General features: G+C 47.2%; 1 protein-coding gene across 1 annotated transcript in view; it reads right to left on the reverse strand.

Moving 5' to 3' along the window:
- The window catches only part of AR (androgen receptor), a 214,922-nt gene extending 202,976 nt beyond the window's left edge, over positions 1–11,946 (reverse strand). The window contains exon 1 of the mRNA XM_033945498.1: positions 10,706–11,946. Coding sequence (XP_033801389.1) covers positions 10,706–11,709 — 1,004 coding nt within the window. The 5' untranslated portion in view covers positions 11,710–11,946. The remainder of the gene's footprint in view (positions 1–10,705) is intronic.
- Positions 11,947–25,887: the final 13,941 nt, after the last annotated feature.

Below are 25,887 nucleotides of genomic sequence, written 5' to 3' on the forward strand. Positions count from 1 at the left end.
CTCCTTTAATTACCATCCCTACTTCCTTGAATTGAGTAGGTGGTTTCAAGCTCAGTTCCCAACAAACAAGCGCGAGGCTCTTTGGCACAGAACAGTGGCCTGGTGATTAGAGCAACAGAGTCCAAAGATGGGAAGCCCGGCCAAGTGATGGGAAGCCCGGTGCATTGGGAACAAAATTTACATCTTAAGTTCCCTGTCTGAACTACTCAAATATACTCAAATATATGATTATGCTGATTGAACAATATAAGTAATTAAAACTGGAAATCTTTAAGGATTAAGAGGAGAGAACCTCAGAACTGATTAAGCATTTCTAACTGGTTCATTAATATAAGGAACAGCTGGCCTGGTCAAATCTACAGATTACTACTCAAGGAGATATTGGGACTTTAATTGACTCATCATCAAGTTAAGTGAGCTTCATTGGGCCTGAATGGCTTCAAAAATTAACATCATTAAGAACCTTGAAGATTGATTGATGGACGGACTCTACTTTAAAGCTTTAGAATAGTATCTGTAGCTTTTCCCAGCCTATGATTTTGTTATTAGTAGCACTTTGTATTACATGTTATTGTAGATTTTAAATGTAGATGAGATAAATTTTGTTAGTTTTTAAGGATATGAATTGAATTAAAGAAATCAATAAATTACTTTATAACATTTTATTGAAGAAATGCAATAAATACATAATATAATACAGTAAAATAGTCATTACATTTAAATTTACCATATTAACTTCTAATAAATGTTTATCATTGAAATCAATAAATTAAATATTTAATTAATTTTATGTTATGGTATTTTAATGAATTGAATATCAGTAATTGACTATATTTACCCCACTTTGTATAGTTATACTCAAATATAAACAGAGGTTTTGGGGTCAAAAAAATGGGGGTCTCTGTTTAAATTCGAATCACCTTCCAATGATGGTGCTTTTTTCCTCCCCAGCCCCTTGATGTCCGGCACCATTATCCTCCACCCTCCCCCGATGACCAGCACTTCTATCCCCGATGACTAACATAGCAATCAATGTCAGTCATCGGGGAGGGGGGAGATAGCAATCTCCTCCCCCCATGACTGGCACTCCTATTTTCCACTACCCGCTCCCCCCTACCCCAGACCGACATCGTACTTACAGGTCTGATGCTCTGGAAACAGTCGCCAGCGAAGGAACGGTGCAGAGGAGGCCAGCAGGTGGTGAAAGAGAATTTTTCCCATGCCGGCGAACTCTTTGTAGTTTTCGTGGCGAGGGGGGGGTTCATAACCAGGTGGAAGAACATTTGGTGGAACTAGGGGGTGTGGGGAAGGAGGAAGAAAGAAGCGGCTCTGTGCTGGTGAGGTGAAGGGCCTTGAACGTCTGCGTATGATCAAGGCCTGCTGGCTCCCGCCCTCTCCGAGATTCTCGGAGTCCAGCAAGCCTTGAGCATGCTCAGACAGTCAAGGCCCTTCACCAGCACAGAGCATCAGCAACGGTTTCCAGAGCAATGGGCGTGTAAGTGCAATGTCGGTCTGGGGCAGGGGGCGAGCGGGTAGTGGATAGGTTTGCCCAAGCCACTGTTCTTCGATTCTCCAATGCTGTCGGTGGTTTCCTCTGTACTTCCTGTTTTCGCCAGCAGACGGTGCAAGAGAATTGCTCCCATGTCGGTGACCTCTTTGTAGCTTTCCTGGCAAGGGGGGCTTCATAACTAGGTGGAAGAACATTTGGTGGAACTAGGGGGGGGAGGGAGGAAGAAAAAGAAAGAAAGGAGAGATGGTGAATGGGAGGGGCAGAGAAGAGGAATGGGGTGCACATGGACGGATGGAGGGAAGAGATGGAGGCAGAAAAATGGAAGAAAACTGAATATAAAAATCAGTGTCAAAGAATGTAGTGCAAAAAAGTGAAGGAAAGAAAATAACAAATGCATAAGGAGGCCTTGGAAACAGCATTAAGAGAACAGATGGAACAAGATGACCAGAAAAAACCCAACCACCAGATAAAGGTAGGAAAAAAGTTTTTATTTTCAATTTAGTGATTGAAATATGTCAATTTTGAAAATTTACATCTGTTTTTATATTTTAGACTGTTCAGGAAAAGCACAGTTACTTACCGTAACAGGTGTTATCCAGGGACAGCAGGCAGATATTCTTAACGCATGGGTGACGTCACCGACGGAGTCCTGGTACGGACACTTTTAACTAGAAAGTTCTAGTTGGCCGCACCGCGCATGCGCGAGTGTCTTCCCGCCCGACGGAGGAGTGCGTGGTCCCCAGTTAAGATAAGCCAGCCAAGAAGCCAACCCGGGGAGGAGGGTGGGACGTAAGAATATCTGCCTGCTGTCCCTGGATAACACCTGTTACGGTAAGTAACTGTGCTTTATCCCAGGACAAGCAGGCAGCATATTCTTAACGCATGGGTGACCTCCAAGCTAACAGAGAGGGAGGAGGGATGGTTGGCCATTAGGAAAATAAATTTTGTAACACAGATTGGCCGAAGTGTCCATCCCGTCTGGAGAAGGTATCCAGACAGTAGTGAGTAGTGAACGTGTGAACTGAGGACCAAGTGGCAGCCCTGCAGATTTCCTCGATGGGCGTGGAACAGAGGAAAGCTACAGAAGCAGCCATAGCTCTGACCCTGTGGGCCGTGACAGCACCTTCCAGTGAGAGACCGGCCCGAGCATAACAGAACGCAATGCAGGCAGCAAGCCAGTTGGAAAGCGTCCGTTTAGAGACAGGGCGACCTAGACGGTTAGGGTCGAAGGACAAAAAGAGCTGAGGAGACGAGCGGTGAGCCCTGGTACGGTCAAGGTAGTATGCAAGGGCACGCTTACAGTCCAGCGTGTGCAACGCCTATTCCCCAGGATGCGAATGGGGCTTAGGGAAAAAGACAGGCAACACAATGGACTGGTTGAGGTGAAAAGCCGAGACCACCTTGGGAAGGAATTTAGGATGGGTACGCAGAACCACCTTGTCATGGTGAAAATCAGTGAAAGGTGGATCGGCGACCAGTGCATGCAGCTCACTAACCCTCCTGGCAGAGGTGATGGCAATGAGGAAAAGCACCTTCCAGGTAAGAAATTTGAGCGAAGTTGATGCAAGAGGCTCAAAAGGAGGCTTCATGAGGACAGATAAAACCACATTGAGGTCCCAGATGACTGGAGGAGGCTTCAGAGGTGGTTTGACATTGAAGAGGCCTCTCATGAACCGGGAAACCAGTGGGTGAGCCGTGAGAGGTTTTCCGAGGATAGGCTCATGAAACGCAGTGATGGCACTGAGGTGGACTCTGATGGAGGTGGACTTGAGGCCAGCGTCGGAGAGAGAGAGCAAATAGTCCAGTACAGTTTCCACCGCCAATGAGGTGGGATCGTGATGATGTAGTAGACACCAAGAGGAGAACAGGGTCCACTTCTGATGGTAACATTGGAGGGTGGCCGGTTTCCTGGAGGCATCCAAAATACGACGGACAGGCTGAGATAGATTCTCTGGAGAGGTCAGCCCGAGAGAAACCAAGCTGTCAGGTGGAGTGAGGACAGATTGGGATGTAGTAGAGACTGATGCTGCTGCGTAAGTAGAGTAGGAAACACAGGAAGAGGAATGGGCTCCCTGGAGCTGAGCTGGAGCAGGAGGGAGAACCAGTGTTGGCGAGGCCACCGAGGAGCGATGAGAATCATGGTGGCTCTGTCCCTGCGGAGTTTGGATAACGTCCGCAACATCAGAGGTAGTGGAGGAAAGGCATAGAGGAACCGATCCGTCCAGTCGAGGAGGAATGCATCCGGGGTCAGACGATGCGGGGAGAAGAGTCTGGAGCAGAACTGGGGCAGCTGATGGTTGTGAGGAGCTGCAAAGAGGTCCACCTGAGGAGTGCCCCAGTGAGCAAAGATGGAGCGGAGTGTGGGAGGATCCAGAGTCCACTCGTGAGGTTGAAGGATGCGGCTGAGATTGTCGGCCAGGGAGTTCTGTTCGCCCTGGATATAGACAGCCTTGAGGAAGAGACTGCGGGCCGTGGCCCAGGTCCAGATGCGGATGGCCTCCTGACAGAGGAGGGGAGATCCGGTGCCGCCTTGCTTGTTTATGTAATACATGGCGACTTGGTTGTCTGTGCACAGTAGAAGAACCTGAGGGTAGAGAAGGTGCTGGAAGGTCTTGAGAGCATAGAACATGGCTCTGAGTTCCAGGAAATTGATGTGATGTTGACGCTCCTGAGGGGTCCAGAGTCCCTGGGTGTGAAGGTCTCCCATGTGAGCTCCCCATGCATAGGGGGAGGCATCTGTGGTTATAGTCATGGAGTGAGGGGGTAGATGGAAGAGTAGACCCCTGGAAAGATTGGAGGAATTCAACCACCATTGAAGAGATTGCTGAAGAGACGATGTCACAGAGATGGGATGAGAAAGAGGATCCGTGGTCTGTGACCATTGGTTGGCTAGAGTCCACTGAGGTGTCCTGAGGTGGAGTCGTGCCAGAGGAAGGACATGGACCGTGGAGGCCATGTGGCCCAGGAGGACCATCATCTGCCGAGCTGGGATGGTTTGATGAAGGAGCACCTGACGACAGAGGAGGAGCAGTCCGTTGTCGGTCGGAGGGAAGAAACGCCCTCATCAGAGTGGTGTCGAGAACTGCGCCAATGAATTGAAGTCGCTGTGTGGGAAGTAGGTGCGACTTGGGGTAGTTGATCTCGAGTCCCAGTAGATGGAGGAGCGAGATGGTGTGATGAGTGGCTTGTAGTACAAGCGGAGACGTAGGCGCTTTCACCAACCAATCGTCCAAGTAGGGGAACACCTGGAGGTAGTGAGACCTGAGGAAGGCTGCCACCACAATAAGGCACTTGGTGAACACCCTGGGTGATGATGCGAGGCCAAAGGGTAGCACTTTGTACTGATAGTGACGGTGCTGAATCTGGAACCGTAGGTAGCAACGTGAAGTCGGATTGATTGGGATGTGAGTGTAGGCCTCTTTGAGGTCCAGGGAACATAGCCAGTTGTACTGAGAGAGAAGAGGGTAAAGCGTGGCAAGGGAGAGCATTCTGAACTTTTCCTTGACCAGACACTTGTTGAGGTCCCGGAGATCGAGGATGGGACGGAGGTCTCCTGTCTTCTTGGGAACCAGGAAGTAGCGGGAGTAGAATCCCTGACCCCTTTGGTCTGAGGGCACCTCTTCGATGGCATTGAGAAGAAGGAGGGATTGGACCTCCCTCAGGAGGAGGAGGGATTGGGAGGAGTGAGAAGCAGACTCTATGGGAGGATTGTCTGGTGGAAGAGTCTGGAAGTTGAGAGAGTAGCCGTGGCGAATGATGTTGAGGACCCATTGGTCTGATGTGATGACCTCCCAACGGCTGAGGAAGAGTTGGAGGCGACCTCCGATAGGCTGAGAAAGAGGCAATGATGGTGGGAGACTGGCTATGCCCTGGAGAAAAAAGTCAAAAGGGCTGAGATGGTTTTGACGGAGGGAGAGGCTTGGCAGGTTGGTGAGACTGTGAGCAAGCCTGAGTTTGATGCTGTTGACAAGGTCGGCGAGGCTGCTGTTGAGGCGGGTTGAGAGGTCTGGCCGAGAACCTGCGTTGGTAGGAAGACTGCTGTCTGTAGGGGCGAGCAGGCGGAGTCTTCTTTTTAGGCTTCACCAGGGTGTCTCACCTGGTCTCGTGAGCCGAGAGTTTCTGGGTTGTTGAGTCCAGGGACTCCCCGAAGAGTTCATCACCAAGACAAGGTGCGTTAGCCAGGCGGTCTTGGTGGTTAATGTCGAGGTCAGAAACTCTCAGCCAGGCTAGACTCCGCATGGCCACAGTTTTACCCTCTCTGCCAGGAGGGGTGGAGGCATAGACACTGGAGCCCTGAGTTTTCTTTAAGGTGGACTCCACCAGGAGAGATTCATGGGGCAATTGAGGCTTGTCAAACCCTGGGATGGGAATGACCCGATACAAGCTATCCAATTTGCGAGGGGCCCCAGGGACAGTGAGGGGGCTCTCCCAGTTCTTATAAAAAGTTTCCCGTAGGTAACTTAAGGAATTCTTTGGGAGGTTGCTCAAAATCTAGGGCATCGAGAAAGGCCTGTGACTTTTTAGAGTCGGACTCTAAGGGAATGGAAAGAGCAGCTGACATCTCCCTGAGGAATTTGGTGAACGAGGACTGTTCAGGTTTTGAAACGGTATCAGTCACTGAAGGTTCCTCGTCCGTCTAGGAAGCGTCTTCCTTGGTACCTTGTGGGGATTCTTCCCATAAATCTGGGTCCCTGATGTCGGGGTGCGCACGGCGGGACATCGGTGTGGAGGACTCGGCATGGCGGGTTTTGGAGAGAGACTTGCCAGAGCAGACCGAGGCGGTACCGGGAGAGGAAGACCGGTGCCGTTCCTGGTACCGAGAAGGATCGGCATCGGAGCGGGTCTGTACCGCAGGCTGGGAAAGATGTGGCTCAGCCGAGAGGACCGGCATGGAAGTGTTGAGCGGTACCGAGGGGGTCGACACCGATGGGACGGTGCGAGGCTCGGACCGGTCCTGTACCGGAAAGTGCGGTGCCAGTAACGCCGGCAACAGTTGTTGGAGTTGTTGCTGCAGCTGCTCCTGTAACTGGGTTTGGAGTATGGCCGCAATGCGGTCGTCCAGGGGGGGCACCGGTACCGCTTTTTTCTTCTTCGGTACCATAGGTGCCGCTCTACGCTCTGGCGATGAGGAGGCTGATGACAAGGCACTCACCGATATCGGAGCGGAGCGTTTGCGGGGTCGGTGCAGTGCCGGGGTTGCCGGTGTCGCAACCGTGGCAGGAGGGCGCTCAGGGGAAGTGGAAGGCTTCTTAGCCGGCTTACCTGGGGCCAGCGACCCCGAAGAAGGATCCGGTGGAGTCGAAGTAGTCAGTGTCGACTTTTGCGGTGCCGTCGACGTCGCGGCAGATTCCATGGCAGATCCGGTACCGAACAGAATATTTTGCTGGATCTGCCTATTTTTTAATGTGCGCTTTTTAAGCGTAGCACAGCGGGTGCAGGTGTCAGCCAGATGCTCTGGACCCAAGCACTGCAAGCACCAATTGTGCGGGTCGGTGAGAGAGATCGGGCGTGCACACCGCTGGCACTTCTTAAATCCCGGTTGAGGGGGCATGAAGGGAAACACGGCCTCCGCAAAATCAAAACCGGAGGCCTGTATGGTGGCAACAGGCCCCGCCGGGGCCGGCCCGAAAAAATAACGAAAACTCGACGAGTTTTTTTTTTAAAAAGGAAAATTAACAGGATCCGAAAGGAAAAAACTGAAAAAATGAAAAAAGTACGCGAGCGGGAAGGCAGAACTAAGTTTTCAACAGCTGTTGAAACACATGCGACTTCTTCGCTCCGCGGAAACGAAGAAACTGGGGACCACGCACTCCTCCGTCGGGCGGGAAGGCACTCGCGCATGCGCGGTGCGGCCAACTAGAACTTTCTAGTTAAAAGTGTCCGTACCGGGGCTCCGTCGGTGACGTCACCCATGCGTTAAGAATATGCTGCCTGCTTGTCCTGGGATAAAAATGCATTTCTTTCTATTTCTTTTGTAGTGTACTGTGTGCAATTAGGGTTTCGTTTGTGTACAATAGTACTTTTAGTTTGTGGGTTTGCATTTGAAAAGTGGGTTCTTTTTTTCTGTTTACTGCATGTGTGACTAAGGCTAGGTGCTCTGGTGTGGATAGAAGTCCAGAAACTTGGGTTGGCGTCGAGGCCCCCAAGTAGGAAAATATTTGTTGGCTTTCCCTCAGCTTTTTTGGGCTTAAAATAACCCCCAACTGAAAAATTAGTGCTTACTTATAGCATGATCCCTGACAAATGACGCTCATGTACCCAGATTTCTAGCCTCGGTTTATATTCGAGTCACTTTTTTTTTTTTTTTTTTTTTTTTTTTCCTTCTCTTCCTTTGGGGGGGGGAGGTTACCTTATATACTAAATATAACCTCACCCTGAACTCAGATTTGAAAATCTTAAATTCTAAGTCTAATTTCAAACCATTATTAGAGCTGGATCTCGTCGTCATCCCTGTTGAAAGTCCCATCAGAATTAGCCACAGAAATGACTAGCAGTAGGAGGAAACAAACATGACAAACATCAACAGCAAAGCTGAACCACCATGTAACTAAGGTAGCAAGAATACTCTCCCAAAAACTTGCAAAATATCTTTGGGTGGTGACTCCGCTGTAAAAATAAATCTACAGCAAGACTCAGCAAGGAGACACTATAAAAAAAAGCATGGTACGGAGGAAAACTATACATACTGGCTACACATCATCCAGGATTAAAAAGGTGCACACTCACAGCTTATGAAGTAGGGCTAAAGACAATGGCAAGAAAAGTGCCAAAACCTTCTTCATAAGGTAACATAAGGTTAACATTCCCAGTGCAGCAAAGCCATGGTGGACTTTGTTCATAAGGCCACTGCAGCAGCAGCTAATAATGAAAGTCAAAAGGACTCCTGAAAATAAACAGGGAGATAATAAGCTGCACAATACAGCCAGCATTTTAAGAGATGGCAAAACAAGCTCCACCGGCTTGGGAGCCAGGATCATTATTGCCATGGTTTATGCAAAATTAACCCATTTGGCGTTATTGTCTCTAAAAAGTGATTTCACAAACCTATAAATAAATCACACACACACCATAAGTACGTTAGCAAGAATGAATATACGAGTGCCTTATGAATTTCGTTGTACCACATTTCCTGGAGGCATATAGCAATGTGGTATATCGACGAAGGTTCAGACAGAAAGAACTCCCCATAGCGACAGGAAAAACATTCACGGCTGCTGCTGCTGCTCGAATGCTGTCTATACTGTACCTGTTCTGTACTTCCAGTGGGGCACAGTATGTGTATATGAAGCATGCACTGCTGATGCAAGTACGGCAAGAAAGGGGATGGAGAGAGAAAAGCCTACTTTGCTGCTGTGAATTCCAGAGTACATCCTGCAGCTGTTCTGGGACAAGTGAATGACTCTAGTTGTTAGTTGGGGGGGGGGCTCTTATTTATAGTATTTATATACCACCTATAGCCTAAGTAGTTTACATTCAAGTACTGAAAACATATTTCCCCCATCTGTCCTGGTAGGCTCACACTCTATCTTAATGGGTTCATAGACAACGGCGCGAAAGACAAAGGTGCGCGCCAACAACTGAGCGCAAGACGGAGGTGCGGGCCAAAGAAAATTACAGTTTTTAGGGGCACCGACGGGGGTTTTTGTTGGGGAACCCCCCACTTTACTTAATAGACATCGCGCCGGCGTTATGGGGGGTTGTAACCCTCCACATTTTACTGTAAACTTAACTTTTTCCCTAAAAACAGGGAAAAAGTGAAGTTTTCATTAAAATGTGGGGGGTTACAACCCCCCAAGCCCCCCACAACGCGGCGTGATGTCTATTAAGTAAAGTGGGGGGGTCCCCCACACACACCCCCGTCGGAGCCCTAAAAATTGTAATTTTGAGCGGTGCGCGCCTCCGCGCTGCGCTCAATTGTCTGGGCGTGCCTTTGTCCCTGCGCGCTTTTGACCTGACACCATCTTAATGTACCTGGGGCAATGGGGGATTGAGTGACTTGCCCAGGGTCACAAGGAGCAGCGTGGGATTTGAACCCACAATCTCAGGGTGCTGAGGCTCTAACCACTGCACCACACACTCTACCATTTTTTTTTTTCAAATACAAGCTCATCTTAAACAGAAAGACGCAGGACCTCAAAAGATAACCACTATATATTTTCTACATTGAAAACTGGCATCTGGTTTTTATTTCTGTTAAAATGACTGCAAAAGCATGCACCTCGCTGATTCTACAGCCTCTGCTCCAATTCTGGCTGTGGAACATCAACAAGTTTTCACCTTCCTGAAAAAATGGCCACAGGAAAAGCCATTGAATGTTTGCTGCCATGCCTTCCCGTGTCACTTCTAAACACCCGTTCTCCATCAAATTCTGCAGAGTACTACTACCTCTGCTTTTCGGTGTTTTAATCGCTGTCCCTTTTACATGCCAACAAGCTTTTCCTACGTTTGACCAGCACAAACATAGGAAATAAAAGATGTGTGACCTAAAGATACTCATTTTAGAAAGCTCGTCCCACATATATGAAACGAGTCTTGACAGCTGTCATTTACATCTTTACTGATCTTTACTCCAGAATTACTCCACCACAGTGAAATGGATTTGTAAGTGTCATCCGGTTCCTTCTGGTAAAGTTTAAAAGTAACATTTTTTTTTGTTGTTTTACAAACTCCTCTGCAAGCTGGCAGCTTGCCCCTGCTTTCTGTCTGCAGCACCTTTTATTTCCACAGCAAGGATGTCACCACTCACCACTGACTCAGAAGCTGCAACAGGTGACTTGTAATTTAGACACAAACGATCCTGCTTTTTGGCAAGCGAGTAGAAGAGAGAGAAAGTATGCATAAAGTTTACATTTTTCCCAAGGCAATAAAAGAATCTTTAGAAGAATAGCGCCCAATAAACATGTGATTGGAAGCAGGTTGGGGGGGGGGAGCGAGTCAGTCTGGATTATTTTACACACGTGAAGAGTCACCCTATAGCTGGACTTAGACTACCATCTGTACATGACGTTGGGACAGAAAAGCAGCAGCTCAAGTGACCGTCTGAATGACCATCCTAATGGGATGAATGTCATTTCAAGTTGGGCTCGAATGCATTTTTATATTAGCACCAAAGGAAGCCTATATTTTGAAAGGCGAATTTTTCTGCTTTGGCTCGAAGCAGAGCAGGTGCAAAGCGCCGCGCGCGCGCCAACCTACCTGACGTCTCCGTAGGCGCCGCCGCCGCCGTACGCGTCCATCCAGGGGTTGAGCTCGCTCTTGACGCAGCCGCCCGCCACCACCGCCGCCGCCGGATACGGCATCCTGTGAAGCGCGCCCGCCGCCGCCGGGTACCAGTCCTGGCCGTAGGAGCCGCTCGCCTCGCCGTACGGCTGCGGCTCGTCGCTGAAGAGCGGGTGCCAGGCGGCCACGTTGCTGAAGTCGCCGTAGCGGCAGGGGCCGGCCGGGCCCCCCCAGGCCCCGCCGCCGTAGTCCGGGCTGTTCTCCAGCTTGATGCGGCCGTGCGGGGCCAGGGGCAGCGGGAAGCCGTACGGGTCCTTGCCGGGGGCGGCCTCGTCCAGGGCCGCCTTGTAGAGCGGCAGCGGGGCCGCGGGAGGAGGGGGAGGAGGAGGAGGAGGCGGGAAGGGCTCGCGCCGGGGTTCGGCCTCTGGTGCGCAGGCGCCGCCCTCCAGCGCCCGCGCGCGCTCCGCGGCGCCCCCGTACATGCAGTCCCCGCGCAGCTGCTCGAGCGCCTCCACGCTCAGCCCCATGGACACGGACATGGCTTTGCACAGCTCCTTGGCGCTCTCCGAGATGCTGGGCGCCGCCGGGAAGTCGTCGCGCTGCTCGCTCGCCGCCTCCTCCGCCGCCTCGTCGGCTTGCCCCTCGCCCAGGAAGACGTCGCTGGCCGCCGCCGGCCGCTCGTCGTCCGCGCGCCGCTCGCCCTCGTAGCCCGACGGCTCGGCTCGCGCCGGGCTGCCCCGCGCCTCCTCGCGCCCCGGCGGCTCCGCGTGCTGCTGCTGCTGCTGCTGCTGCTGCTGCGCCGGCCACGCCACCGCGAACGAGGCGGACGGCGAGGGCAGCGGGTGAGGCCGCGCGTGCGAGCCGCCCGGGCTGTGCTGCAGCGCCTCGCGCACGCTCTGGAACAGGTTCTCGAACGCTCCCCGGATGGCTTTGGCCGCCGGCTGCCTGTACACGCCGCCCAGCCCGACCTGCAGCTCCATGGCGACTCGGAAAAGTTTGCCTCTAGAGCAGCCGGGCCATGCCGCTGCCACCGGGCGCCCAACTGCAGCTCCGCCGAGCACTGCGTGCAAAAGTTAAAGGGGAGGAGGCGCCGCAGCTTTTGGCCGCCTCCTCCGTGCACATTTCCTGCGACCGGGGCCGGGGCGGACCGGCGCCGCCCCCGGCCCCGCCCCGGCATGCGGCGCTCGCCCAGCCCCCGGCAACAAGTGGCTCCTGGATCTTGCCCTCGCTGAAACCGGCCCCCAAAGCGAGATCGCATCTTTAGCTGGGCTTTTCAGGGGGAAATGCACCTAGAGGCACGAGACCTGTTGGGGAAGAAAACCATTGAAAGATTTCGCTGAGCTCCTAATTCAGACACTACAGTATCCTCTCTCCTAGACAAAACTCCACTCAGACAGCTGATTTGCCAGAAGACACATGGTAAAAACCTGGTTTCCAGGTTTCTTGTGCATTTCATATACCATCTATCAATAATTGAGCTAGAGTTTACAATCATTAAAAAACATGGAAAAAGAAATCATTTCCACATACAACTTAAAATTTGCAGTGGAGGGGAGGGAGGTTACAAGACTTAAAAACAAACTGGACTGGAAGGAAAGGACACTAGGTGGTTAAAAAAAAAAATTTAAAAGGGGAGGGGAGGACAAAACAATTGGGGGTGTTTCGCTTCATTTTTTTTTTTATCTTTTTATTTTCAAACTTTAACAGTGCAATACAAATAATTGAACATAAAATACTGCGTAAAGCGTTTGGTATTGAGAGCACGGACAGCAACTTTCAAAGGCAAAGACAGAAGCTCAGTTTAAAAAAAAAATTATTATTTCTTTATTGAATTTTCATGTAATTCACAAGACTCCTCTTGTTTCAGAAACACAGAAGAAAATAACATTGCATTACAACACTAAGGACTCCTTTTAAGAAGCCGCATTAGCGGTTTAACGCGCGTAATAGCGTGCGCTAATATGCTAGACGCTACCGCCTCCTCTTGAGCAGGCTGTAGTTTTTCAGATAGCACGGGGGTTAGTGCGCACTAAAAATGTGCATGCAATAAAGCCGCTAATGAGGCTTCGTAAAAGGAGCCCTAAAACTTTTCAGGTAAATAGTTATCTTCCTTAGACCACAATTATAATGAGAAATAGATCCAGAAAATAGTTATCTTCCTTAGACCACAATTATAATGAGAAATAGATCCAGAAAATAGTGAAGAGAAACTCAATTTAAGAGGAAAAGGAAAAAAAAAAAAAAGGAGAGGCTCAGTTATTAAGTGTTGTTTGCATCCTTGAATGGAAAAGTTTTAATTTTTGAACAGAATACTTTCAGGGACGACTCTTGTTTGATGTGGAGGGGAAGAGCATTCCAGATAAAGGGCACGACAGCAGATAAATATGGGTTACAAGCAATGTCCTGGAAGCTGGATCAGAAGGAAGGGGTTCTGGCAGTAGAGACCATTCCAGGTCAAGCACTGTGAGTGCAGCGTTTACAGTTCTAGCTCCTTGAATCCTAGAGGCTGGCAGGGGCCATGAAGAGTGGTAGAGGGCACGGGGGACGGGGGGAAGAAAGACTAGCAGGAAAGAGGGATAAGAGAGAGAGAAATGAAGAAAGCTGGTGGAAGGAATGAATTGGGAGCAAAAGTGATGGCATGGGGATGACATTAGCTAAAAATGGAGGGGCATGGGGATGACATTAGCTAAAAATTAGACCAGCAGGTTTAATTTTCCAGAACAGAGCCAAATAAGTGTACATATAACTCATTAAACAATTTTTTAAAAAGCATCAGGGGGTAGAGGAAAGCTTCCCTTCCAATCAATGGAAACCGCCTCCAGAAACTGCTCTTGCATCTCTGCAAAAAGTCCAACAACTAAAATGAATCTTAAAAGAGAAAAGATTTATGGCTGTGCACTGCCAAACTCTTATTACTTTCCTTCAATCTCAGTGGGGGGAGGGTATTTATTTTTGAGAATTACAAGTGCATTTTTGTGTCATTTTTAAAGTGCTTTTGATGTAAAGATGGAATAATTTTAACCATAGAATAGTTTTTTAAAAGATGGAGGTAGAGATGGGAGGAAAGATTTAAAAGAGGGTGAACAAACATGATGGAGGCTTTTTACTTTTTTAATCTTTCATAAGATGTGGTATTCACTATTTTGAGATCTAATTTCCTTCGGTTTCTCCTCATTTAAAATCTTTTTGACAGATGTAGCATTATTAGTTCTTTTTTTAAACTTTGTAATGTTTATTTTTTCTATTCTGAATTTTGTGCTATAGAATTCATATGCAAGGTTAATCTTTTTTTTTAATTAATTCTTTATTCATTTTCAAAAATACATTGTAAGTGTTAAATATATTCATTCATATTAACAATAAATACATCACTTACAAACAATCATTGATATATTTCATAAATTCTTATCCCTTCCCCTTTCCCATCCCTCCCTCCCATATATTCCATTATCATATAAAACATATAATAATAAACTTCCCCCCCTCCCTATACCTTATATTTTTTATATGCAAGGTTAATCTTGCTAATGCTTTGAAAATATATTTAAAAAAAGAAGCAAGAGAAAATACTGCAGAAATGATGTACTTCATGCTGTCTTTATTTCAGTCAATAACGTCATATTAGTGTGGTCCACCTCTGTCTATCGGCTATCCATTGATACGCAGCTCTCCCAAGTACCCCTGTTTCAGCGACATGGTTCGGCTTTTTGTACGTTATGGTGGCCCATAAAGGCTATTCTGGACCCCTGAGGAAGATGTTTTAATCAAAATACGGACTGTGTCGGGTCCTTGATCCTTTATTGCAGAGGTAGACCACACTAATATAACATTTATAGATTGAAATAAAGAGTTGGCATTGAGTACATCGTTTCTGCAGTATTTCCTCTTGGTTCTTTGTTGTTTGAGGTCTACTGCAGGACTGTTGGATTTTTCTCTTTGTGCTCCTTGAAAATATATAAGAATTGAATATTAAAAAGAAAAGAAGGGTGTGACAGGGAGGGCTGGACTGGGTGACCCTGTGGTTTAGAAGGTGGGGCTGGACAACCCTTTAGTGGAGAATATGGAGAGTTTGGTCGCCGATGATCCCGGAAGACACAATTCACTTTGGGTTTTCCATAACTGACCTATAAGATCTGCTGCTCTGGTTTCCTACCCTAAGTGCACACTTTTCAGGAGCAGTTCAAAGCGAGAATGGCTTAGAAATGATTCATCTTGTTAATTAACATTCGAGCAAATGCAAAATAAAATTAAGAGGGTGGCAGAAGTCATTTTTGGTTCACAAACTTCTCTGAAGCAGTTGTGACACAAATAAATAAAATATGAATTTAACTAGAAGAAGAAGAAGAAAAAACCCCCAACAAATTTTTAGATTGAATCAGGTTGGGCAGACTAGATGGACCATTCGGGTCTTTATGTGCCTTCATCTACTATGTTACTTTGGGGCTCACTTTCAAATCACTTAGATACACAAAGTACCTTTGGTTTCTATAGTGCTTTGTATGGTTTAAGTGGTTTGAAAATGAGCCCCTTTGTAAACCTAAGTATTTGGTGGGATGAATTAGGCTGGAAGATCAGCAGGAAAGGGTAGTCAGTGCACAAGACACTGGTGGAAGATCAGCAGGTGATTACGGTTAAGATGCTGGTGAAAGCATGAGACAAAAGGCGTAAAGCAGTTCTGTCAGTGTCTCGGCTGAAGATTTTCCCAGTCTCTGACCAAACGAGAGAAAGGGCTCTTTTGTGATTGATCTCAGCCCCTCAGCAGTGCAGAGAAGGATTTGGATTTTCTCACTAGTTCAATGTTTTCCTGTCCCTGGAAGGCTCACAAACGTAGTCCCTGTTTTTCACTAAACCATGGTAGAGCTTTCTAACTGCTGCCCGGGACACTAAAAATGCTTCAACACTCCTAGAATTGCCATGAGCATCGGAACACTTAGCGCCCCAGGCAGCGGTAAAAACCTCTACCACGGCTTAGTAAGATGGAGGGTTAAGTGATTTGCCCAAAATCAAAGGGAGCTACCGTGGTTTTCTGATCCTGGTTCTCATCCTGCTGCTTGTAACCGTAATAGCCTACTGGAGGGGCCCAGAAACCAGAATTTAAATGCCACTTTTCCTGCTGATGCATCTTCGGACCATAGGCAGGTCACTTCACTATCCGTTGCCTCAGGTTTAACTCAGATTGTGAGAACCCCACTTGGAAAAGGACCTACCAACTGTACCTGAATATTTAAAAGGCCTTGAATTCACATTTGGGGGGGGGGAAAAGTGAGTAACCGAATCGTAATACAGGTGCAGGCACCTGTCTTAGCTCCAAGCACAGAGACACACAATTCCCGTCCTAGGCTTCAAGAGCAAACTAGATGCATATCTCCTTAAGAGAGGCATATAAAGATATGGTGGACTATAAATTATGCCAGGTGTACACCTGGCGGGGCCTCCGCGTGTGCGGATCGCCGGACTTGATGGACCGAAGGTCTGATCCGGAGATGGCAGTTCTTATGTTCTTATGTTCAGCCCAGGGAGACTCCAGTTCCAGGTTTCATTACTGATTATTGAAAGTGAAATTGTGTCTGGTGTTATTTGTATAGCACAAAGGATGCCAGCAGGGGGCAATCATTGAACTGTAGTCCTAATGTTTCAGCTGGGATACTATATATTTCGTAGCCTTGGGTGTCACAAGTCATACAGTATTTAATGTAAGAAGATTATTTTATTTAATGTAAGCAGATTATTTTACCATTAACACCACCCTTTCAGTGTGTGCTGTGAGAAGGCTACACAGACCTGTAAAGCTGCCATATGGCTCAGCAGTTTACAGTGAGCAGTACTTACTGGTTTGACGGGAGTTGTAACTCCTGAGTCTTCTGGGATAATGGCTTGGGGGATCTACCTGTGGCTCTCGTGCTTGAGATGGTTTAATTTAGAAACACCATAAGAGAATAAGAGCAGATAAAAGTAGAAAGCCCTCTTGGTCTTTCTGTTAATGTCAGGGTGGTGCTAGAGTTTGAATCTCTTTTCTTCCTTGAAAGCCTGTAGCAGGGGTCCCCAAAGTCCCTCCTTGAGGGCTGAATCCATTCGGGTTTTCAGGATTTCCCCAATGAATATGCATTGAAAGCAGTGTATGCACATAGATCTCATGCATATTCATTGGGGAGATCCTGAAAACCCAACTGGATTGTGGCCCTCAAGGAGGGACTTTGGGGACCCTGACCTGTGGTATCATTGTCTTGTCCTTAGTCTAACACAGGGGTAGGCAAATTCCAGTCCTCAAGAGTCGGAGCCATGTCAGGTTTTCAGGATCTCTGCAATCAATATGCACGAGATAGATTTGCATCTCAAGGAGGCAGTGCATGCAAATCCATCTCATACATATTCATGGTGGAGATCTTGAAAACCTGACCTGGCTCCAGCTCTCGAGGACCGGAATTGCCTACCCCTGGTCTAACCTAATGCCACTCCAAATATTCGGGTGTGATAATGAGAAGGTAAGGTAAGTCCCCTGTACACAAGTACGAAACAACTAAGGGAGGCCATTTTCAGTAATTAAGGGGTCCTTTTACTAAGGCACGCTAGTGCGTCTTAGCAGTCGCTAAAAATTAGCATATACTAATGCGTCCATTATATCCTATGGATGTGTTAGCATTTAGCGCGTGCTAATTTTTAGCGACTGCTAAGACGCACTAGCGTGCCTTAGTAAAAGGACCCCTAAATTACTTGAAGCACTCCTCCTCTCTTTTGCACGAGTCCAATCAGGCGTCACCAATGCAGTGCAGCAGGGTTCGGTGCTTGGGCCTGTGATCTTCAACATATTTATAATCGACCTTGAAATTGGAACGATGAGCGAGGTGATTAAATGTACAGATGATACGAAGTTATTCAGAGTAGTATAGACGAAGGAGGATTGCGAAGACCTGCAACAGGACATAAACACGCTCGAGAAATGGGTCGCGACATGGCAAATGAGGCTTAACGTGGATAAGTGTAAGGTGATGCATGTCGGTAACAAAAATCTTATACAGGATGTTCGGTGCAGTACTTGGAGAGACCCCCCAGGAAAGAGACTTGGGAGTACTGGTCGACAAGTCGATGAAACCGTCCACGCAATGTGCAGCGGCGGCAAAAAGGGTAAACAGAATGCTTGGAATGATTAAGAAGGAGATCACGAACAGATCGGAGAAGGTTATCATGCCGCTGTACCAGGCCATGGTGCGACCCCACCTGGAATACTGCATCCAGCACTGGTCGCCGTACTTGAAGAAGGACACAGTACTATTCAAAAGGGTCCAGAGAAGAGTGACTAAGATGGTTAAGGGGCTGGAGGAGTTGCCATACAGCGAGAGATTAGAGAAACTGGGCCTCTTCTCCCTTGAAAAGAGGAGACTGAGAGGGGACATGATTGAAACATTCAAAATACTGAAGGGAATAGACTTAGTAGAGAAAGACAGACTGTTCACCCTCTCCAAGGTAGGGAGAATGAGAGGGCACTCTCTAAAGTTAGAAGGGGAAAGATTCTGTACAAACGTAAGGAAGTTCTTTCTTCACCCAGAGAGTGGTGGAAAACTGGAATGCTTTTCCGGAGGCTGTTATAGGGGAAAACACCCTCCAGGGATTCAAGACAAAGTTAGACAAGTTCCTGCTAGACCGGAACGTACTCAGGTGAGGCTAAACTCAGGGCTCAGGTCCTTGACCTAGAGGCTGCCGCGGGAGCAGACTCCTGGGCACGATGGACCACTGGTCTGTCCCAGCAGCGGCAATTCTTATGTTCTTATGTTTAGTATCGAGACTGTCCTAACTGCTATACTAGAGTCCTTAAACAATTTGTTTAGTAAATGTTCCAGCACTTTGATAATGCAGCTCAACCTAAGCAATGCATTTGATTTGTAGATCACGCTATTGGTATTCAAGACAAAGTCCATGACTGGTTCCAAGGTTTTGGAAAATGAGGCTGAGGGGTGGGAGACTCGAGCAATGTAAGGAAACTCTTCTTTACGGAGAGGGTGGTGGCTGCCTGGAAGGCCCTCCCGAGAGAAGTGGTGGAGAGGAAAACGGTGACGGAGTTCAAAAAAGCGTGGGATGAACACAAAGGATCTAGAATCAGAAAATAGCCCGTTAAATTAACGGGTGCTAGAATAGATGTCTTTCTGTCTCTCTTTCTCCTTGGCTAGTGTTTGTCTGGGGGGGAGGTTTCTTTCTCTCTCTCTCTCTTTCTCTCTCCTTAGATGTTGGCTGGCTGTTTGTCTTTCTTTCTGTCTGTCTCCTTGGCCCCCCTGTTTGTCATTCTTTCTTTCTCTCTCTCTCCTTGGCCGCTGGCTGTCTGTCTTTTTTTTCTTTGTGTCTCTCTCCTTGCATGCTGTCTGTCTGTGTTTATTCTATCTGTCTCTCTGGCCCTCTGTCTGTTTGTCTTTCTTTATGTCTGTCTCTCTCCCTGGTCCCCTGTCTTTCTTTCTGTATGTCTCTCTGTCTTTCTCCCTGGTCCCCCTGCCTACCTGTATTTATCTGTTGTCTCTCTGGCCCCCTGTCTGTTTGTCTTTCTTTATGTCTGTCTCTCTCCCTGGCCCCCTGTTTTTCTTTCTGTATGTCTCTCTGTCTTTCTCCCTGGCCCCCTGCCTACCTGTATTTATCTGTTGTTCCATGCCTGACTGTCTCTCCATGGCCCCCTTCTGTCTCCCTCCCCCTCCCCAAAGTAAGCCCGTTACATTAACGGGTGCTAGAATATGTCTGTCTGTCTTTCTTTCTGTCTCTCTCCCTCCCGCTGTCTGTCTTTCTATCTGTCTCTCTCCCTGCCCCCTATGCAGCAGCATTTCTCTACCCCCCCCCCCCACTTCCCTGTGCACAGCATTCCTTCCCCCTCCATGTGTACTGCTAGCGTTAGGGGGTCTATTAAAAACAATAAGAATTTATATATTTCTATACAAACTATGATTTGCTCCTCATATTCATCTTTAATGTGCTCAGGTTATGAACATTAGAACTTTCTAATGCACTCAGATCAGTTGAAAATATGTTGGTTTTTAGGTTTACATGCATTAACATTTTTAAGCTGTCTAAATGAACTGAATCTAATTAATTCACATCCCTACTCTTTTTTTCTCCATCTGTAGCGGCCCCTATAGCTAATTTTTTTGGTCTTTTTCCATCTCTTCCCTTCTTTCTTTTCCTTATACCAGTCAGACAATTGCCTTTGGATCTTCCTCAGTTCCTGCCTTGGTCTCCCTCTCAGCATGTACCACTTACCTCTCCCCTTTCTGCTGTCTCCCTCCACATAGCTTCTGCATCGGCTCCCTATTTATTCTTGGCACATAATTAATCCTTAAGAAACAGACGGCCTGGTGGGATAAGACAGCAAGACAGGCTTGTTGCTCAGGCACCACCTGTATGGCTGTTTTGCTGCCTCGAGTATTAAAACGCGCACTCGAAAGGATAAATACAAAGGTACAGACCCGTAGGGCACTGGGGGCTAGGGAGAAAGCAAAAGAGATGGCAAGGGCACAGCTGGAAATAGAAAAATGGCACTACCATTTGAAGTTTATTTTTAAAGTTTAAAGTTGCCGCGGCGGCTCCTCTCACGATCGCTGCCTGCATCGGAAGCCTTCTCCGACGCAGGTGCGGCTCATGAGAGGAGCCGCAGCGACTTTAAACTTTTAAAATAAACTTCAAATGGTAGTGCCGTTTTTCATTGATGGAGGTCTGCACGAGCAGGGAGGCGGTGTGGGGCCGTTTATTTTTAATTTTGAAGGTGGCTCGAGCTGGAGCAAGTCCGTCCTGGGCCCGCGTCTGCCCTCCGCCGACAGCCGGCTCCCTCGAAGCCCTCCTCCTGCCGGCGGGGACCGCCGGGGCCTGGGTGCGGCGGGGAAGGGGGGTCTTGCCTGGCCGGGGCCGGCCAAATCCCGGGCCTGCTCTCCTTCTCCTAAGTCCAGGCCCCTCACTACACTAGCCTACACGAGACCTACCGCAACCACCAAGAGCCCACAGACCCGATCCTGCCAGGAGTGTGAACTCCTCCCCCTATATCCCGTTTAAGAGATCAATCTACCTGCTTTAAATATCAGCAGCAGTAGAAAAACAACTGCTTTTACATACAAGCAGCAGCGAGACCTACCGCAACCATCAAGAGCCCACAGACCCGATCCTGCCAGGAGTGTGAACTCCTCCCCCTGCAGTCCATTGGAGAGATCAATCTGCCTGCTTTTAAATATCAGCAGCAGTGGAGATCAACTGCTTTTACACCTAAGCAGCAACGAGACCAGCCACAACCACCGAGAGCACACAGACCCGATCCTACCAAGAGTGTGAACTCTTCCCCCCATGCAATCCGCTAAGAAGATCGACTGTCGGCTCCGGGCGGCTTTCCCGCAGAGGAGAGAATCCTGCATTCACCGTGGGCCTCATCTGGGGCAGCCTCCTTGGAGCGGCTGGGGCACGGGCAGTGTGTCTGGGAGGGAATGCATGGATGGGAGAACATCGCAGGGGAGGAGACATAGGCATCCTGGGACTGTCTGCCAAGTCTCTTCCCTGAAGAAGCCCTTTCTGGAAACGTCAATCGCTCCTCCTAAACTTACTTGCTCCACTTCATCACTGACGCTGAAACCGTGGATTGAAGACAAAGTTTTATTTTATTTTTCTTTCCAGCTTATGATTTATCTTTAATCTTATCTATTGTTTTGCCTTTTGTCTTTGTTTTGTTCTATTTCTATCATTTAAATTTCTCCAGAATTCTACTGTTCAACGGCTCCCCCTTCTGCTTCTATTCCTTTCTCTCCTCTCTTCTACCTTCCAAAGTATTTAGATCAATGCTGTCTTGTTAAAATGTTTATTTTATTTTTATTTTTCCTCTAACTCTACTTTTCACTTCTCTATTACCCTCCAGGTACTTTAGTTAGATTGTGAGCCTTCGGGACAGTAAGGGAATTTTTCAAGTACCTTTCTTATTTCTAATCTTAATGTATATTTTCTGTAAACCGCTTAGAACCTAACGGATGGAGCGGTATATAAGAAATAAATTACATTACATTACATTACATTACTAGCTGCCATAGAGCAACTGGCGCTTAGGTGTGGCTGTGAGTTCGTCGGCTACAGCGCTGGAGTGCTGGTGAGGCTCTTGAGAGGAGCTGCAGAGTTCGGCCTTGCAGTGTAAAAGAGTCGGCCACAGCGCTCGAGTGTGGGACCGTTGTAAGCGCCCATGTGCTCTCCTGCCTGCCACGGACCTATGGATCACGGAACACGCAGGCAGGAGTGCACATGCGCGCTTAGCATTTTATTATATAAGATGGATGATTGAATTTAAATTGAAGCTTAATTCGGAGAAGACAAAATTCTTCTTTGCTTCACCACGTCAAAATTGCACTGAGACCTCCTTGACTGTAAATGCCGTTACCTATCCTACCCAGTCTACCATTAAGATTCTGGGAGTGATTTTGGATCAGAACTATGAAAAATCAGGTAGATGCTGTGGTGCGAAAGGGTTTCATCATGTTATGGAAACTGCGCATCATTAGAACCTACTTTGATGAGTCATCTTTTAAATTGTTGGTACAGTCATTATTTGAAGTCACTTTGACTGCTGCAATATTGTTTACTTTGCTGGTATTCAAAAAAAATCTTCATATACTATGTATCATCCAGAATATGGCTGTTCGTCTGATTTTTAATTTGAAGAGCTCCGATCATGTTACCCCATTTATTTTTTGTGTGAACTACGTTGGCTGCCTGTTGAGGCTCGAGTGAAATTCAAATTTGAATGTATCTGTTTTAAGTTGTTATCAGGACAAGTACCCAACTATCTTGTAGACTCGTTTACTTTTGCAAATTTTATGCACTCCCGAAGTGCACATGCCCTGTTTGTCTTTCCATCAATTAAAGGTTGCCAATATAATAAATATCATCGGTATCATTACTCATACCAAGCAGCACTAAGGCATAAAGATCTTAAATCTATGATATTGATCTTAGTGTATAGCCCTCAATGGAGACTGCCCCAACTTTGTTGAGAACGTTTCAGTGGCCTCTCGTATGTGAACTCAGAAGAAGAGGGTATTTTGCCTTATTGCACAGAGTTTGAACTTTTACTAACTAAACTAAACTAAACCTTGGGTTTGTATACCGCGCCATGTCCGCAAGCGTAGAGCTTGGCACGGTTTACAGAGTTAAGATAGAAAGGAGCTACAATGAAGGGGTTATAGGAGAGGAACTAAGAAGATAGAGAGGGACAAGGGTACCAGAGAGCGGGAGGTGATTAGATTTTTGAAAAAAGCCAAGTTTTCAAGTGTTTGCGGAAGGATTGGAGGGAGCTTGAATTTCTGAGCGGGGATGTGAGGTTGTTCCAGAGTTCTGTGATTCTAAAGGGGAGGGATGTTCCAAGTTTTCCTGCGCGGGATATTCCTTTTGTAGAGGGGAATGATAGTTTCAGTTTTTGGGAGGGTCTGGTAGAGTTGGGGTTTGAGGAGTTCCAAAAGAGTGGGATGACGGGAGGAAGGATGCCATGTAGGATCTTGAAGGCTAAGCAGGCACATATAAAGAGGACTCTGGAGTGTACTGGAAGCCAGTGAAGCTTGGACAGGAGTTGGGAGACATGATCGAACTTGCCTTTTGCGAAAATAAGCTTAGCCGCGGCATTCTGAATTAGCTGAAGTCTATGGAGGTTTTTCTTAGTTAGACTTATATAGATGGAGTTGCAGTAATCCAGTTTAGAGAGGATGGTGGATTGAACAAGGACGGCGAAGTGAGAATGATGAAAGCAGGATCTCACTTTCCTCAGCATATGAAGGCTAAGGAAGCATTTTTTTACCAAGGAGTTGAGTGATCATTGAAGGAGAGAGAGGAGTCTATGATGATGCCTAGGACTTTGCTTGAAAACTCAAGCTGAAGAGTGGGGCTGGAAGATAGTGGGATGGAGGTGGGTAAATGATCTAATGTTGGGCCGAGCCAAAGTAATTTTGTTTTGGATTCTTTCAGTTTCATTTGTACAGATTGGGCCCAGGATTGGAGGTTTATTATACATGCGGATATGTTCTCAGCGAGGTTAGTGAGGTTCAGGTCGGTCTCGAGGAGGATGAGGATGTCGTCAGCATAGGTGTAGAGTTTGAAGGGGGGATAGATGAAGGAGTTTCAGAAAGGACATGTAGATGTTGAAAAGGATAGGAGAGAGGGGTGAGCCTTGCGGGACTCCACAAATCGGCTTCCAGGAGGGGGATGAGGTACCGTTTATATTAACGGTGTAGGAGTGGGAGCGTAGGAATTTCGAGAACCAATCTAGGACTGTGGAGCTTATGCCTATTTCGGAGAGTTGGAAGATTAGGATATCATGATGGACGACGTCGAAAGGAACGGAGAGGTCGAATTGTAGAAGAACAGCGAATTTGTTGCACCTTAGAGTTAAGGTGCTGAGGTTGGGTCTGAAGCCGAATTGGTGGGGTAGGAGAATAGAGAATCTTTCTAGGTAGGAGGAGAGTTAAGTGGATGTGATAGATTCTAACAACTTGGTTAGGAGGGGAATGTTAGCTATTGGACGGTAATTTGATGGTATGGAGGGGTCAAGGTCGGTCTTTTTCAGTAGAGGGGTCAGTGCAATATGTCCCATATTGGAGGAGAAGAGGCCCGATGTTAGGGCAAAGTTTATAAGTTTGGTGAGGGAGGCGATGGCCTGTGTAGAGATATTCTCAAATAGATAGGAGGGGAAAGGATCCAAGGTACACTTGCAAGTTTTTAGTTTGAGGCAGAGTTTGGAGACTTGCGGTTCGGAAACAAGCTCAAAGACGGTCCAGGATCTGTCGCCTGGAATGGGATTGGAGTCAGGTAGGGTGGGGTTGAGGTCAGTAGAGGCCAGCTTCCCAAAAGTTTCCTTCCTGTTATCAGTCCCAGATCACACTAAGTTTCATGACAGCTGAGTGAGCAGAACACCATCTCCTCTGTACATGTAGATGGTAATGCAGAGTACCAACCACTGAGTCAACAGGTCATGTCCAAAAAAGTCAGATGTGAGGACTCGGGAGTCTCCCTTAGTTAATGGGCAGAGCATTAATTTAACACTGACGTTCCGGGTTTCTCTGCCAGCAGCTCCTTGCCTGGCAACAAAGCTGTTAGTATATTATTAATTTCTTGTTTTCAGTGCCATTCCTTGGATCTGATTGTGATATATCTGTTTTTATTTTTAAAGTATACGACAAATGCTACTCACGGTGGTTTATGAAGTCCAAGAACACACATTATGGAAATTGTTGATTCAAAAAATGCTAGAGTGGGTTTCATGGAGTTGAGAAACAGCCCTTTTGGGTCAGACCAATGGTCCATCAAGCCCGGTGTCCTGTTTCCAAAGAGGCAATTCAGAAACCCCAATAGTAGCAACATTCCATGCTACCGATCCACACATACACACTCCATTAGCATCCTTTTCAGGACTCTGCATGCTACTGGTACCATACATATATAGTTTCACAAAGTGTCACTCACCCTGATTGCAAATGTAGTTCTCCATAACAATATCCTTGGTCGACCTGGAAGAGTATCAGTACCTGGAAGTAAAAAGTGTCCTGGCTGTGGTGTCTGCTGAATTCAGTGCAGTGGTGTGTGTGTGTGGCTTAGAACCATGATAAAGTACCAGCCAGTTCAACTGCCTGTGACTTGAAAGTCCATCAGCCAGACAATTGATAAACATTCCCTGTTACTTGGGGAACCATTTCTCAAAATGAGATCTAGGAGAAGCAGCCAAGGAAAGCTGTTTACAACGGCCACTCTCACTTCTCAGCTCACACGGTTGGTAGCAGTGACCTCTTGAATCTGCTGTGATGCAGTATATCTGATGGAATTCTAAAAACTGTTATAATACCGGTATATGTGTTCATATGTGAACGCTTACATGGGTATATGCCAGCATTAGGGCTATCCAGAAAAAAAATCTAATGTTGGAAAAACTGCGAATTGAAGTTTTTCCCATGAATTTCATTGTGCTTGATGAGAAAATATATATTTTTAATTTTTTTAAAGCACATCCTGGGGTCCCTCAAAGCCACTGATTACATAAAGCTCAGTTTTTCTTAAAATGTGCTTTTAATTTTGCTAAATGGAGCAAATTCTTGGTATCAGAGCTGTAACTTTTTTGTCTTCAGCTGTAGAAACTGTCTCCTCCTAAGCTGCGTTTGTTTGGCAACATCCGGAAACACTTT

Source organism: Geotrypetes seraphini, chromosome 5 (assembly GCF_902459505.1).
Source record: "Geotrypetes seraphini chromosome 5, aGeoSer1.1, whole genome shotgun sequence".
Taxonomy (NCBI): Eukaryota; Metazoa; Chordata; class Amphibia; order Gymnophiona; family Dermophiidae; genus Geotrypetes; species Geotrypetes seraphini.